Below are 17,061 nucleotides of genomic sequence, written 5' to 3' on the forward strand. Positions count from 1 at the left end.
ACTTCAGAAGTCTCACTGTGTATAACTTGGCTGTGAAAGAAACGTCTTCTTTCCCTTGCTAACTCAGCAAACTTGTGATGTGAAACATCAGGTCTGACCTTTATCTATACTTATGTGTCATCCTAAATACTGCAAAGGATGTATTTTTATATATAATGTATTTATATGTGTAGCCCCATGTTTCTGCTGTTGAGAAGTGTACACAACATGATTTTTGTATTTATGAAGATAGACCTATTCATTCCTAAGGCATAACAAAATGAAAATGCTTATCATTCCACTAGGCACTACTTCCTAAGAACATGATAATAATTTCCTTCATTACATTTTATTAACTATTTCTAAAATATTACTTTGCTTTACAATTGTTCATACTCTTTTCTCACCCATATTCTTTTGTCACCCATTACACAGATCTGCTTGAAACAATGAGATATGTAACATTTTTGACAATTAAAATGAAACAAGTGCACCTTCCAGCCATATTTTCACTTATAGATCCTGTACGGACTATATAGTCCTTAAGTGGCAGAACATACTCAATCCTTTATTTTCTGGACTAGAGGAGCTAAGCAGACCATCACAAAGGATGATTTAGCTGGGTATCAGAATACCTCATCCTGGGCATGGGCACACAGGACTGGTGCTACTCTAACCAATACAAAACAGCAATTTTTGAAAATAGTATTAAAGGGAAAAGTAGCTGGAATATTGATGTTTAAAAAGTTTAACAAACTTGAAAACACCAAAGGCATATAAACTGAAGGTATGTAAATTGTCCTGCTCATAATTTTCTGTTAACTTAATACCCTGTGTGGCAATAAACCTATACAGGAGTGAGTGCAAAATGTGTTTCTTAATGTCTGACCTCTGCGTCTGTTACTGACTGGTGCTGCCAACAGGGTAAGGAGAGTGCTCTAACCATGATGGAAATCCTTACACTGCTCCACTACTTATCTTCTGTTTATTTCTGTACATGCTGATATAGTGACTTGAAGTCTTTCCAAGTCTACAAGTCACTCACAAAGAAAAAGAAAAGCTTTGAAGTGGTGCCTTACCTTTGCATTGTAAACCTTGTCTCAAAAGACCCCAGAGCAACGAACCACAGTGGTCACAGAAGGTGGGCACTTTGTAATTGTGAATGCTGAACTTGTGAGGCATGTTGACACTGAAACGCTGGGATCCCACTTGCTGAAAAAGGACAGTACAGCATATTTTATTTTAATTAATTTCTTTACAATTGGTGTATGCTGAGGCCCTGTTGCATTTTGAAGCCACATAGAATTTAAATGAGATGAAACAAAACAGTGCTCAGATGATGACCATTGCATTAGATACACTCAAAGTAGTGAAAAGAATTCTGGAGTTGATCTGGGGAAAAGAGGGGGTAGGGCTGCTGTTGTCCAAGAGATAAAGACTTAAGTCTACTTCCTAGTACTTTTGGGAACAACAAATACATAGCTATCAGGAAAGATCTCAATGTGGAAGGCAAGGAAGTCACTCCCAATTGTTTTAGGAACACGAGGCAAAACTAATACAGGACTAGAAAAAGAAATATATCATAAACCCTTTACCTTTTCATATCCCACTCTTCTTTGGATTATGAAAATGACAATGATAACCTGTTGTGTTCAGGAATTCCAAGGTATGATTACTTACTAATTAAAGGATGTCATTGGTAAGTTCTCAGAGTGGCCATTGCACTGCAGGAGATTTATTTTTATGTTTTTCCTTCCCCTTTCTATTACCGCTGGCTTTTCTCCAGTGATCTAGTACCCCTTCTAAACAATGAGACTATCAGCAAAGTATGCAAGTCCCCACCAGTCTGGAGCCTGGGAATATAAACCTGCACAAGATTTTGTATATTCCTGTGAGTACTACACAAAACCAACACTAGCCCAACACAGTGCTTTATCACAATTGTATGCATGTAATCACATTTTGGATGTTAAATACTGGTTGTGGACCAGATATTGGAGAATGGTCCCAGTAAGGAAAATGCTAGTGAATTGCACAGAAAAAATGAGATAATGAGCGCCTCAGTCAAACTCATGCTGAAGTCTAAAGGATAGATTACAACTGCCCTGTTACACACAACTCCAATATGTAACTTAAAGGTAGGCTTTTTCAATCCTATGAATGTAGGTCTTTAACAAATAAAATTATGAAATGTAGTTTTTTTTCTGTGGCCAAGGAACTATGATCACCCAAAGACTACATCACCTAAGCCTGTGGTGAAAGACAACAGGGCCTTGCTGTTGCACAAAACAACAGGTGAGTAAGCATACATTTACTTTTCTGTAGAAGTACAAACCAAAAACTTCTGTGTAAGAAAAAGCATTCACTGTTTATACTCTAGGGCTGGAATGATTTAAAAAAAAAAACAAACCAAAACATTACTACATTTTGACAGTTTGAATGTAGCTTTTGTTGAGGTGAGACTTTGGCAAGCAAATTCTGGTCAGTTGTCTATGTTGGTGTCAGATACCCACCTAAGCATCCCAGCTCTCCTGTCAGCTGCTGATGGCTCAGCCACACAAAATGCAGCCAGGGGAATGAGAGATCCCAGCCTGCTTCTTCTGAATTAAACTGACAAGAATTGTATCAACTCAGAAATGGAGGGAGAACGTTAAAAGCGAAAAGGAGTAGAAATAGCTCTCTGAAACTTTAAGCTCAGGTGTTACAAGAAAGTAAACCAATTAGAAATAAATTTCTGCATGATAATTCCCAAGTAAATAAAACTGTGATAGCAATCTAGCATTCCAAAGTAAATGCTACACCACAATATGACCAGAAGGGCACACAAAAATCTGTAGCATCTATTGATTAAACAGAGATGATATTATTTTGAAAAGATCAAAGACAGTATTTTATACAAAAAAATTAATTTATAAACATTTACCTCATCATGAGTTTCCTGTTTTTTTAAGCCAGCACACTTCGTTATTATAAGTTCATGGCATCTCTTGTGAACTACGCAAGTGCAAACTAGAACGACAAAAACAAAGTATGAGATTTTATGAAGATTAATTTTAAAGCCTGATCTCAGAAGACTAGAACCACTCTGACTTGAAAGTGTGCAAGTGACTGGTGGTGATTTGGTGTGTCCTATGAAATAAGTTAGTTTATAAAAACAGAAGATAATGGACTTTCAAAAGACCAAAGAATTTTAAGATAACTAAAGCATATCTGCCAAATATCTCATCTGTAAAACTACAAATTACCTTCTGAAATGTTAACCGCAATTTTCCTCAATTTTTATATATGTGATTTGTTTATCTGATGAAGTCCATGATCTCCATATTACATGAGACACAACAGCAAAAACACTTCCTGTTTAAAGAGCTTTCAAAGGAAAAGAGATATGAAGATAACTCATTGTAAAAATGAAAAGAATAGAAAAAAAGGGCAAATATTCTTTCAGTAACACATTATCCTAAATTGATAGCAGTAAAAGGTTTCAGGAGGCAAAAATGTTTTGCCAATATACATCCTGATTATTTAATCAATGAATAATGTTTGCAGATATGACAGATAAGAAAAACAATTACTAGGTCTATCATACTGTAAAATTCAAGGTCATTAAACAAAGTAAAAACCCTCATAAGTGAAGCAATGAATTTCACTTTCTCCAGTATTGGTTGTTGTTGTAAGAAAAAAAAAAAGATCAGAAGTCAAGGTACTTCTCCAGATACCTCTGTCTGTTAATACAGTAATTGTTATTACAGCATGTAAAGATCTATAAAAAATGGCATTTACTTATTTACTATGAGATTTGATACAGTAATTCTTATTATAGCATGTAAAGCTCTATTAAAAAATGGCATTTACTTATTTACAATGAGATTTCATCCAATCTTTTGTAACTGAAAAACCATCACTAACTTGATGGTTTCTAATTGTTAGATGAGAATTAAGTACTAACACATCATTCCAAGAAGCGATTGCATAAAGAAGTAGGAGTTCAAGAAATTGAGTTGAAAAATGGGAGATGAAAATGAAGCACTTGTGCAGTCTTCACTATAACCTTCTCTAATGATGACCTCTATAATTATCTCATCTATTTAAACTACAGTCTTCGCAATTACCTGGAATTTTTAGACACAGAATCTTAAGCAGAATAAAGAGCTCTCAATTTTAAAATGCAAGACTTGAAAAAAGAAGAAGCCAAGATCCGCAGATATGGCTCCCTAGATGGATACACATGAAGATATATCTGGGATCTGATGTTCACAGCTGTTAGCTGAGCTCCTACTTCATATATGATGCTTAAGTTTTGAAAATAATTACTGTGACTTAGTGCAAAGATTATATATTTGTTGAGACAAACTTATTCTGATCATCATGTGCTAAATTCTTAGCATGATAGATATATAATGTCTGATAAAAATATCTTATTATTTATATAACATAATAAATATATTTAAACTGTCCTTATGTAGACTTTCTCTTACCTTGACATTGGTATCCCTGTTTTCCTATTACACCCCTGAAAAACAATAAAGTGTTTTAGAAAATGAAGAGGAAATATTTTAAAACATTAAAACATTTTTTCCTTCCCTTTACTGAACGTGCACATGTTTAAAGAAAAGCTTTTCATAACCAATCATCTGATAATTGTATGCCTAGACTGAGATCTGTTCAAAGTAGGAACATTTCAGGTGCTGAGAGGTAACAGGAAGGATGAGAGACCATGAAGGCAGTCAGAAGTACAGACAGATTTACTACAGTGAAACAGACAAAGCCAAAGGGTGCACGGAAAAGGGAAAAAATGGTAAATCGTAACCAAGCAGACCTCTAAATAAGACAGATTGCATTTGTCAATATTTCTTGAAATCACCTTAGCCAACATAAAGCATAACCCCCATGCACTTTTTACAGAAATGCATTTGAGTTCATGTATATTTCACATCATTTTACATTAAGAAAGACCGATTTATGACACACTCCTAAGAAATATTTGCTGTCAATCACATCAGATCTTATGTGTAAATCAGTATCTCTAGGTCACTTTGGAAAACATCAGGAGTTACTGAAAAACAACTAAAAACTGAATGCCTCCACCACTTCTCCCTGAAAACTGAAAATACTCAAAATAATGTAAGTAATTTCTAAAAGGGAGTTCTTGGTGTACATTGTAATAATAAAGACCCTGTACACTGAGTACCAAAATGTGTGTCATTAGACATGTAATATACCTGTATTCCATTAACTTCAGTAGGATGTAAAGGAGTTTTGCATATCTTAGAAGAAAGATGGTAATTCTCAATCATGTAACAAAGAATTCTGTCACTGTGACAAAATGTAAAAGTCTAATATTAAGTCTAAATATACACTTAAGTCTTGCATAATACTAAACTGGCTGTCTACATGGAATTTAGTGCACATTAGAAATATGGAACTCTGTGGCTCAAAGGAGAAGAACACCAAATACAACCAATTCTAATATTTGTGATGGAGGTTTAACAGCCTTCTTTTATCATCTGTTGACAGGTTAATATCAAAATAAAGAGGAAAAACTATTGCTCTATACCATTTTCACTACCGTGAAACAGTCAGGTATGCTAACACCCCAACTCAAAGTTGCAAAGAAAGCAAAGCCAGAGTTGCTGCGTACCATATGAAGTCTCTGCAGTGTGAGCAGTATGTTGGCTGTCTAAGGTAGGTGGCCATGAACTTGTGTCCATTAACCTGGTGCACCCTGCGCCGCACGGCACCCTGGCGCTTCCTGGGGCGCATCCGCTCCCGGAACACTCGCTCCTCATTGTCCTTGGGGGCTGAAACACAGGGAAAAACAATAAGCACTGGCTGTCACAGACACAAGTCTGGGGAAACTCAAATGCTACTCATAGGTAGATATTCTTCAAAAATGAAAATAATCCCCTGTGCCCAGCAGTGCAAAATAACTTCCTTAAGTTTTGTGTCATTTTTATTGATTTTTAGCATCAATTATCAGAGAGCAAAGGTTTTCATTGCTTAGCACAGGAACTTCTAGCTCTTCTTAAGCATCATCTGTAAATTCATGCTAAATCGGGATTAAGTCCTCTACACTTCATCATTATCAAGCACGCTGACAACCTCTTAACAGTAATTATACAGTTAGATTCTCCTAACAGACTAGACTCTCACCTCACTTGATCTCTGGTAGAAGAAAAAGATCCAAACATCCCCATGTCCCTGTCCATTCAGAAAGTGCTGATACAAGTCCAAGAAAGCTGAGTAAAAATATGTATTATCAAGCAGAACAAAATATTCCATCCAGAACTGACTACTTAGTAGAATTCCTGATTAAGATCTGAGCTTCAGGCTCTAATAACCCACTTTGATACTAATACATGCTCAGCAAAATGTTCAAGGGAAGGAAGTTGTTCTTAATCAATTCCTATTCCAATTGTACATGCGATGGTAGAGGATGTATAAAATGAACTTGATATAACTCAGTGAAAACACTTGAAAAAAATTTCTTCAGAGTGCATTGGGTCTTTTTCTTACGGATTTTTTTTTAAATATAACTAACACCATCATAATATTTTGTATGCATTAAGCAAAAGCTGAGGATGAATTAATAATGAAGAACAGTTCACAATTGTTAATGAAAAACAGATTTTACAAACATTCTCTAAGCCACTCATGCCTTGGCAAACTAGACTATAAGACTTGGAGAGGACCATATTCAGTAATCCATTGCCAACGGAATCTATGCACTCAATACTTTGGGGCATATAATACTTTGATCTGTAGTTAACACTTGTCATTCTTTGAATTTCAGCTACTGTGAATCATTACAAGGGCCTAAAAATACCAACTTTGGTCTAGCTGCAAGCTTTTCTGTACAGGACTGAGTTGTCCAAGAAAAGTACAGTACCTAATAACAACAGATAGAAAATTCAAAGTGTGAGAACAACTCGATGTATAAAAACTCTCAAATTCTTTTAAAAACATTGGAATAAATCCTGGTTTTGAGGGTTTTAAATATAAAAGGTATCAATCAAAGAATTTCTAGAAATTATCTTAAACCAATGGATGGACATCTTGGGAAAAAAAGAGAGCACAGATGAGCAAATAGAGATCAAGGTCTTTCACTGCAGAGCAAAGGCTAAACTCCTTAACACCAGTAAATTTATTTATGCACAGAAGAGCCTAAGCTCCATACTCATTAATGTTTTACAAACAATTCATGCTCAGAGTCGGTTTTCACCCTAAGATGACACATCTTGGATGGCCAGAGTGGCACTCCTTTTTTATTCTGAAGTGAGCTCTCAGTAAATAAACACTGCCTCGGTACACAAAGCTACCCCTTTTATTTATGCTGAAGAACAACCAAAAAGCAATGGTTGTAGGTTGCCCTTCAATAAAGAGATGAGAAATACAAGACAGTTTATTTTTATGTCGTCAATTTTGTTTATCTTTAGGTATTAAGTAAAACTCTAATGTCCAATAAATATCACAGCTCCTTAAGAAAAAGACTGTCTTCCACAAAGAACATGTAACAAATAGTTGAAAATCCAATAAAAGATTCATTTTTTCAGCTTCTTGAATGATTTACTGACTTTACAAAAGCGCTGGAAATCTTTTAAAAGCTATTATAGGAAACAATTCTATATTAACACACATCTGCTCTTTTGGTTATCATCCAGATTGTAGACTTTGCTACAGTATGCACAACCTGGATATGAGAAAGTTAAAATTCAACTCCTCTGGAAAGGTTTCCCCCCAAAAATCCTACTCTTCTGGAAAGATTTCCCAAAAAATTATGTGCTTACATAAAATAAACAAGATGGTCTGACAGTGCACAATACACATTTGACAGGATAATCAGTCTACAACACTTTTTCTCATTTTTTTCATCTTAAATGCAATTCTTTACAGATAAAGCACCTGAAATTTTACAGAGCATTCAAAATCCTCCTCTTGTTTTGGCCATATAAAAGCAGTATCATGACACTGGGGTTTTTTGTTTGCTTGCTTTGTTTATACCAACAAAGTTTTAAAACTACTTTCACTCCATTAGTTTCAATTCTATATTTAATTCTTTAATGAAATTCCATTTTCCCCCCCTTCTAATACTTACAGTGTAAGTAAAATAATGAAACAGTATCCTTTTCAGAAATGCACTGACTTGAAAACAGATACAAGCGATGCATCTGAAAGTATCAGATTAAATGGCAGGCCTCGATTACCAAAAATGACTTCCACACTAACAGCATCCCTGTGTGTGAGAAGGATCCTCTAATTGTAATTTAAAAATACAGTTTTCTTGGTCTATCTTGGATAATGCTGGAGGTCCATTAGCCAGTTGCCCTCAAATAGTCTCTGCTGTCAGTCTGCTATTCCCCTTTTGTCATTAGAACCTGGCACTTGGCCAAATCCATGCACCTTGCCCTGCTTTAGAGTGGAAGTGCACAGATGAACTGCACGTTTGGGAACATTGGCTCTGCCTCCACCTCACCTCTCATCACACCCTGCGTGCGATCCCCACCTCGGCAGTCGGCAGCAGGACTCCTTCAGAGAGCTCAGAGCAGCATAGAATCCTAGATTCATGGAATCATTAAGACTGGAAAAGATCTAAGATCTCTTGGTCCGACCACTAACCCAGCACTGCCAAGGCCACCACTAAACTTGGAATCCTGGATGCTGGGAATTTTAAACTTTCTGTGCTTAAAGGCACAGACCCACAAGAGAGCGCTGCATTTTACCTGAGTTTGTGGAACAGGCTTTTGAAATTCATTAATAGCACTGAGATTCCTTAGTTAGAACTGTGTAATATCACAGGGTGGAAAACTTAAGAGTTTGGGATTTTAGAATATAGAAATAAATATGAAGCAAGATGGAGGTTTTAGGGCAGGGGCAGGTTGCTCTTCTTTACCTTCTTTCTTCTGCTTCATGGGTTTGGGCGATGTTTTGTGACTGGACAGAAAAGTCCGTATTGCAGGCTTTGAGGGATCAGTTATTGGGCTAAAAGGGAAAATAATCTAGGTGTCCTTTCTTAATTGGATAGTTTAATTTTAAAAGACCTTGTAACATGCGTTAGTTGGCCATTTTGCTAATGAAAAAGCTGCTGAACTCATGGTGGTGAGATTGTAACACAGATAAGAAATAATAAACACCTGAGTCCAAATATGAAATACCATCTTCAATCCCAACCTCAAGAAACCCATACTAAACCACGTCCCTAACTGCTACATCTACATGTCTTTTAGATATCTCCAAGAATGGTGACTTCCCCAGGTAGCCTGTTCTAATGCACACCTACACAGTTTGTTAAGAAATTTTTCCAATCTAGACCTTCCCTGGTACAACTTGATAGCATTTCCTCGTCTATCAATTGTTATTTGGGAGAAGAGACCATCTCCCACATCACTCCACCCTCCTAGAAAGGTCTCTTCTCATGCTCCTTTTCTTTAGGCTAAACAAGCATCTGACATTACTGGATGACAGAACATGAGCCTTTCATCACAGCAGATGAAGTCACAAGAGAAATTAGCTCACCCACAAGCTTAACATTGACTTCAACTTAACATTAAGTTCAGTCACTTGCTCACTGTGACCCTATCTAAACATATAAGCAATGCTTTCCCACAGCCCCCAAGCAAAACACTGCTACATCTTGTGTAAGACCAGATTTTAGGAAAAGCTCTTTACTGAAAAGGTGGTCAGGCATTGACACAGGCAACCCATGATGTGGTGGAGTCACTATTCCTGGAAGCATTCAAAAAACGTGTGCATATAGCACTCAAGTACATGGTTCAGTGCTGAACATGGAGGTGCTGGGTTAACAGGCAGACTTGATGACCTCAAAGGTCTTTTCCAACCTTAACAATCCTGTGATTCACATTGCTGGTTTGGGCCACAGGCATAAAATCAGGCAGGAACTGCCCCAGGTGACTCAGAAGCAGATGATCACATCTGTTCTGGCTCATACGCAGGGTTGTGAACCACTTATTTCTAGCAGAACTCACAATAGTCTATATTTAATTAAAAATCCATTTATCTCATACTGAACAGCCACACTAGAGATGTTAATTTATCTATCTGAAGACACCTACTTTGGAAGGGAGCTACACTGCTCTCCCTAAATATCTCCCATCATTTACAAGCAGGAAAGCAAAGATTAGTAAATGCTAGCAGAATGAAGGGAGTATTTGGAAAAACGCCCAACATCTGTACGATAGAGACATATAGTGTTTTCAATGCATTCTTTTGAAAATACTAGCATCCCAAACAAAATTGACCTTTAAAATATATTTTTACAAGTCTTACGGAGGTATTAATTAGGTTCTAGAAAATACCATTAGCATACTGCATACTGTGCATGGCATTTCTATTCCTAGCAAAAGAGTTAAAATTAAGTGAATTTTTCATAGTCAGAATATTAGCAAGTTTCATTATAAGCCATTTCTTCTCATGGTATTTTCACTAAATAGTCACAGAAGGTTATAGTTTCCTCAGTAAAGGCTGTTTCTTTATGTAATGTACATTCTGTTCCTTGCTTTGGTTTTGAGTCCTTCTGTACTATTCAGTTTATCCTTTCTAAATGCATTTATTACATTTTATTTTCAAAAGATGGAGTAAGAAATGATGACAATTTCCAAGTGTTCATGGAGAACGCTGTTGATGGACCACATTGAGTTTAGGCTTCATATGATGGTACTTGAGAACTGGCAAATTGAGAACTAATTTTATTTCAAAACCATAGCCAGTAATGCCACTACTTCTTTTCACTGTAGGCAAGAGTAACTCTTCAGTTATTTGAAAAGCAATAGTATATAATTGCTTTTATATACTCATACGTACATACATACAATAATGTCTACAATTTTAAGAACTCAAAAGACTTGCATGCTTTAATCCAAGCTCTAAGGGAAGTGTTATAAAAGTCAAAAATATCTGGCATGAAAAATTTCACAAAACTCATAAATACCTGCAAAATGGAGGCTTAAATGAACTGTCTGAACTACATTTAATGCTGTTCATTGTGTAGTATCCATTAAGTGTGAATTATAAATAACAACTTAAAAGTAATTTCTTAAAATTTAAAAGAAAGAAAAGTACTGCGTAACGCTCGGCAACCTTCAAAGGAAACAAGATTAGGAGAGTAAGACATGCACACCAAATAACAAAGGTTTAACCATGTCAGGTCTTGTTTCATACTAAAACAGTTTCAGCATAAATGAGAAGGGCTCAATGTCGAGCACTAACTACAACAAGATTATCCTGCATAACTATGTCTCATCTTCAGTGTTCTGAATACTTACAGAATTCTGACAACAACCAAAAAAATGCAAAAAAAAAAAAAAAGGCAGAAGAAGAGCAAGAGAGCTTACACATAAATGGAAGGGATATCCAGCATTTTTTATTGCTGATGATGCTGACTTCTAAACGGGAACAATGCCAATCCCTTCCCTGAATCTGGAGGTGATTGTTACCAAACTGTCAGTGTTTGGGGAAGGAAAAAAAAAACCAACTATGAAGCTTTAGTTAAATGGCCTCTGCCCCATCAAAGCCAAAGCATGGGCCACGTACAACAGTAATGCAGAAACTAGTGATGCTGCCAGGCAAACCCTTGCAAGAGAATGCTGACACCTCATGGCACTTCTGGCACAAAGGGCTTTTCACCCTAGGCATCTCCTGGGTGTCACATTGCTGTCACCCCTACCTTACAAGCACCATCCAGAGAGCTAGCTGGTTTAACATCAACTTTTAATAATTACAACTAACCCTAAATGAACAACAAATGCAAAGGTTGTACTGATGTTTCATTGCTGAAGATGAAAAATAACAGCTTTTGTATCATATTTAAGCCTGATCACTTTAACCAGTATGTACGTACTGAAATCGATGTCTAATGTCTAAACAGAGGAAGGATATTGATTGAAGCAGGAGAGATAATTTGAAAGTGAGAAGGGGCAGAAACAATGTTCAGGACTTCTCAGGATTCAGAATGGACTGTAACCAGACCATTATGTATCAAAATAAGGTCTCAAAGGATTATTTCCAAACTCTATTCTGGGCTGTAGAGCAGAAGGATATATACTGTCATTAAGATTTCTCCAGGCAGAAATCATTACAGGATTTTGCACTTAAGAATTTAATCTATTTTAAAGGGTGAAAAAATACCCCAAACAACAAAAACCAACTGTGAATAAAAAGTTAAACACCCCAAAATATTTACATTTGTAGATCCTTTATATTGAAAAAAGTCTTGTCTAGTAGTAACACATGCAACAGACTAGTTCTGTACCTTTTAGAGAACAAGATAGTAAGGTAAATGTTAGAATATGATATCATAAAGCTGTTACTGATGAACACAGAAATTATGTAGATAGTTTACCACAGTCACAGAAAGAGCATGATTTTTTTTTAATGCCTTTTTCTGGAAGTATTATGTTTCCAGACTACTTCCTAAAGAAGCAGCATACAGGTTTTGCTTACTGTATCTCAAATCTGCTTTATTTATGAGACCTGAGGGAAATTTCTCATTTGATAGGAGAATCAGATCCTTCAATAACCCTGTATTGTTAATAAAAACAAAGATGTTGAGTGCTACTAAAGAAATAAATGCTCACAGAATGGGCGAGTTTTAAAAGAGATGTGTCTAAACAGGTCTGCTAACACCAGCTATTTACTAAATGCACTGAAGAATAAATTCCATTTTAAAGTATATTAAGCCCAAATATGGTCAGCGGCTTTGTAGCACGTGCTGAGGCTCAAATGTATTTGACTTCAAACACATGCTTACCTTTAAATGATTAAATTCTTGTCTTAAAGAGAGATTCTGCTTATATGTATTTTATAATTTCCCTTGAGAGAGAGACAGTTGATTTGGGGTGTCACAGGCACATATTTTTGTCTGAGGGCTTCTGTTACTTTCCTTTTTTTTAAAAAAAAAAACAACCCCAAACTGAAACACCAATAGCACTATAAAGCTATCTGATGATTACTTACACATGATTCAAAGTTTTTCTACATAATTATTATCAGGAGCACATTCATAAGTTCACTCAAAGCTGAAGGGACAACAATAACTCCCCAGACCTTTTCAAACAGAAATACTTTCACAGTCAATACACTTAATAAAGGAGGACTTAATGTCCAGAAGTACTAAAAAGTCTCATAGATACTGATGGTCCAATTGCAATTTCAGCATACATAGAAGCCCAATTTAGTTTTCAGAAATGTCCCAGCCTTGGTGGTTGGCAATAATTTGGACCAAGTGTTCAAAACCAGGAGTGAGGTCCCTGAAGATCCTGAGTAACTCCCAGTGCTGCCCCAGCTGTAGCCCATCCATCCATTTGGCTACAGCAGAGGCTGGGGTGAGGAGGGATTACTTTCCATACCTGCTCAGACAAAATTTTCCTTTAAATTACTTGGAGACTTTTCTTAAGAAAGTCTTCAAGATAAGTCCTCAAGTTTCGGCACTTGATCTCCACAATGCCCACAGAATTAGTGACAATTTACACAAGTTTTAAGTATTAACAACATGGAATTAGACATGGTCATCCTCAGTGACCATACAGCACAGTTTAATAAATCTAATATTTAACAAACAGAATTCCATTTTATAGGAACTGGACCACTGGTAGGGGATGGATATAAATATCTGGTTTTCATATCCCTGAGAGCTCACATGGATGATGGGATACTGACCTCATTTTGGAGGGTGGGTACAGCAATTTCTGTACTTAAACAGCTGTCACATCCACAAAGCAAGCAAATCAGAGATGGATCCCTCCTACTTCCTCTCAATTTCTTTATTTGTGACATTAATGATTTAAAGAAAAATTGTATTCCTGAAACAATGTAACAACTTGTAACTACAATTTTCATATTACAAGTTATTTGGCAAAGGAAGCTATAGCACTAGAAATTCCACACAGAAATTATCTGTGGCAGGTTTTCTGACAAGTGAATTTCACATCTCAAGGTTTTCAAAATAAAGTTTCAATTTCAAACCTTTTTCCACAACCCAGGCATTAGTGCTTTTTCAGTTGTAAAGGAGATTTCACAGGCAACAGGACCAAGAAACAATGCTAACTAATGTTATATCAGTCTTTGGTCTTATTTTTTAGGAGGAACAAACAGCCTCTCTCTAAACACAATGCCCTTATGTCAACAAATCTGCAATTGAAATTAAAGAACTGGAAATGCATTCTACATATGGCAAATACTAAAGCTATTATTCATGAGAAAAAGCTCACTCCATGAAATTTAATGTGTCTATTCATGTCTTAACTAGTAATGTAAATTAATAATTTTCAAAACGTAGAACAATTTTTGTGCCATGACTTGATAAACTTGCAGGCAGAAAATTAAATTAGTTGTGTCAGTAAGAGTCAGATCATGTTGTTACAGTGTTAGTAATGAGCAATATTAGCATTGTTAGTGTTAAGCACCTGACAGACTAACAAAATGAAATGGCTCGTATTAAGTCAACTAATCACTAGAGCTAAAAAAGCACAAAATCTAAATGAAGAAACTATAACAACATATTTGATTATTATTGTAAGTTATTGTAACTGATCAGCTTATTGTATTGACAGAAGAGCTATCCTTGGGACTTGACCTCTCTGCTGTCACTGCTACAGGTCTACAAAGGTGTCCAGCAACCTGACCGCACCGCGCCCCTCGGTGCTCTGGTGACACAACACTCACACTGGCTGTGCTTTGTCTCCAATGGAAGGAGGAGGGGGAGACAAGACAAACCATCCCAGTCAGGGCTGCTGTGGGAGGTGAATGTCCACAGTGGCACCCAGCCATGCTTATTTTAACAGAGCTCCAGGCTGTGGATGTATCTGTGGGTCAAATGACCTCTCTGCAGGGTCAACACCTGAGCTGCTGGCTTTTGTCAGCTTCCTGGAAAGGAAATAGTGTTGTGATGTGGAGAAGGAAAACAAGCATTGTAAAAACTTCAGGACAAAGCTCTTTTCCCAGAGGTAACTATTAAACCAGTCAGATCCCAAGTGACACTATTTTAAGCAAGTGTTTGTGATGGGTTAGAGAAGTTCAGTCTCTTTCCAATACTCGCAAAAACTACATACATTAGGATGAAACAGAACCTTGTATGTCTGGGATTCTAATATTTCAGAAGTTGTTTCTTAAATATTTGTTCAACTCCAGCTTTGTTCCTTTCCCTCAGAATAACAGAAGCAGGAGTGGCAGGCACCTAGGAGATTCCTGAGCTCAGTCTCCTGCAGTAGACAAGTGTCCCACGTACTTCAGACATCCTCAGCTTTCATTTTTCTGATGGTTCCCAAAAATCTCCAGTGAGGGAAATTCCACAACACACTTGTGTATCTTGTTTCACCACTCTGGCAGACAGGCTGTTTTTCTAATATTCAACCTCAATCATTTCATAATAAATTATGCTGGATGAGTGAGGACATCCTGAAAAAGTAAGTTTTTGCTAGCACAGAAACTACTGTATCTTGCAGCAAGGCAGCCATTATCTTCTGGATACCGTGCAAAAGGCCAGAGACACAGCAAGATCTCACAGAAAAGAGGGCTGCAACATTTTGTGTGATTCTCAGGCCACAGCAAGACAAACTGCTTTGCACTACACAGGACCCTGCAGATATCCCAGTCACATGCTAGCTACAGAAAAGTCATGGTATCTGAAGGCAAAAAAGGGAATGAAAATCACTTACTGCCTTTAGCTACTAAATCTCAAAGTTGTCTTGCCAATTCCATTTCCAGATCCCCATCCTGATAGCAAAAAATTGTTTCTATCCAAGCTTTGAAATGCATGTAACAAAGCACCCTTGTACTTAAAATTTCTGTATTAAAATTCCATATAACCACATTAAGGATCTATGGGGCATAACCTACATAGGTCAGAGAAGATGGCTTTCAAAACATGGTTTTATAAAGTTTGTACCCTCAGCAAACTCAAGCCTGCTGATTACACAGATTACATTACACAGATACAAAGTACTTCACAGTGGCAGTGAAATCTTACTTGTAATTAGAAAAGTGGTTTTGCTTTTTATTTTTTTTTATTTGTTTCTCAATAAAGTACTAACTGTTTGCTTGTATCCCCCACAGGGCAGGGAGAACCCACTGCAGAACTGTGATTCAGAGAACATCCCACAGTGCCTATGTAACAACTGAGACAGCCAGAGAAGATTGCATAGCAGCTTCCTTTTCCCAACCAGGAAAAATCCTTTCAGTTTGACTGATTTTGGTATAAAGTAAAAAGCACAGAATCCTCATTCCTTTGCTCAAAAAAATGCTCACAAAAGCCAGAGAAAGCTTCAAGGGCAGGGATAATGTCAGTGATATATTATATTTTATTTATGCAGATTTTTTTTTCTTATACTTTCAGGCAATGATAATGCTATACTTCAACTAATTAAAATAAAGACTTTAAAATTTGGAAATTCTCTCTTCCAACAGTACTAAAGTAGTAAGACACAAAGTAGCTGTACCTTCATGTAGACAAACCCACTGATGGGTTTAGTTATATATGTAATAAACAAAAGAGGATTTGACCCCAAGCCGTATGACATATTAAAACAAGGCAATCAAACCTTTGGATTTAATTTTTCACAACTCTAATGATGAACTGAGCAAAAAAAAGAAAGATATTGGTATCATGCCTCAAAAGGACTGTTCTCTGATGCATCTGCCACAAAAAAAAAATAACATCTGACAATTTTTTTTTCCATTTTTGGCCCAATATACAAGCCATAACACATTTAAACCAGTGTTCCAACTTGTCACTACTCTTTCTAGTTTATCTATTAATAAGAACTATGTTCTGACAATCTTGTCATCCTCTACCAACAGCCTCATCTTGTATGTTTTCTAAGTGGGCAGCTCTTGCAATCAATTGCAAGAGACAAAACTCAGCAGCAAAAGAACTCCTTCCCTCTTTCCACTGTCTTTCCTGCAAACGTGGGAGGAATTATCCTTATTCTGATATCCCCCCCAAGCACACAACAAAAGCTTAATTAAGAACATCTCTGACTCACAAGCAGTGCTATTAAGGCAACTCTCACATCTATATCTTTCAGCATTACATCCATTACTACAAATTTCCACTCAGAAATCAGTAATAAATAT

At 36.6% G+C, this 17,061-nt stretch overlaps 1 protein-coding gene across 2 annotated transcripts in view; it reads right to left on the reverse strand.

The window, feature by feature from the left end:
- Positions 1-17,061, reverse strand: part of PRKCE (protein kinase C epsilon) — a 284,740-nt gene that overhangs the window by 104,194 nt on the left and 163,485 nt on the right. For both annotated transcript variants that reach the window (XM_002196599.7, XM_032747421.3), the window contains exons 3-6: positions 5,618-5,777; positions 4,455-4,489; positions 2,903-2,988; positions 1,059-1,191 (exon numbers count right to left, since the gene is read on the reverse strand). In XM_002196599.7, the coding sequence (XP_002196635.4) occupies positions 1,059-1,191; positions 2,903-2,988; positions 4,455-4,489; positions 5,618-5,777 (414 nt within the window). The remainder of the gene's footprint in view (positions 1-1,058; positions 1,192-2,902; positions 2,989-4,454; positions 4,490-5,617; positions 5,778-17,061) is intronic.

The sequence above is a fragment of the Taeniopygia guttata genome, chromosome 3 (assembly GCF_048771995.1).
Source record: "Taeniopygia guttata chromosome 3, bTaeGut7.mat, whole genome shotgun sequence".
Taxonomy (NCBI): Eukaryota; Metazoa; Chordata; class Aves; order Passeriformes; family Estrildidae; genus Taeniopygia; species Taeniopygia guttata.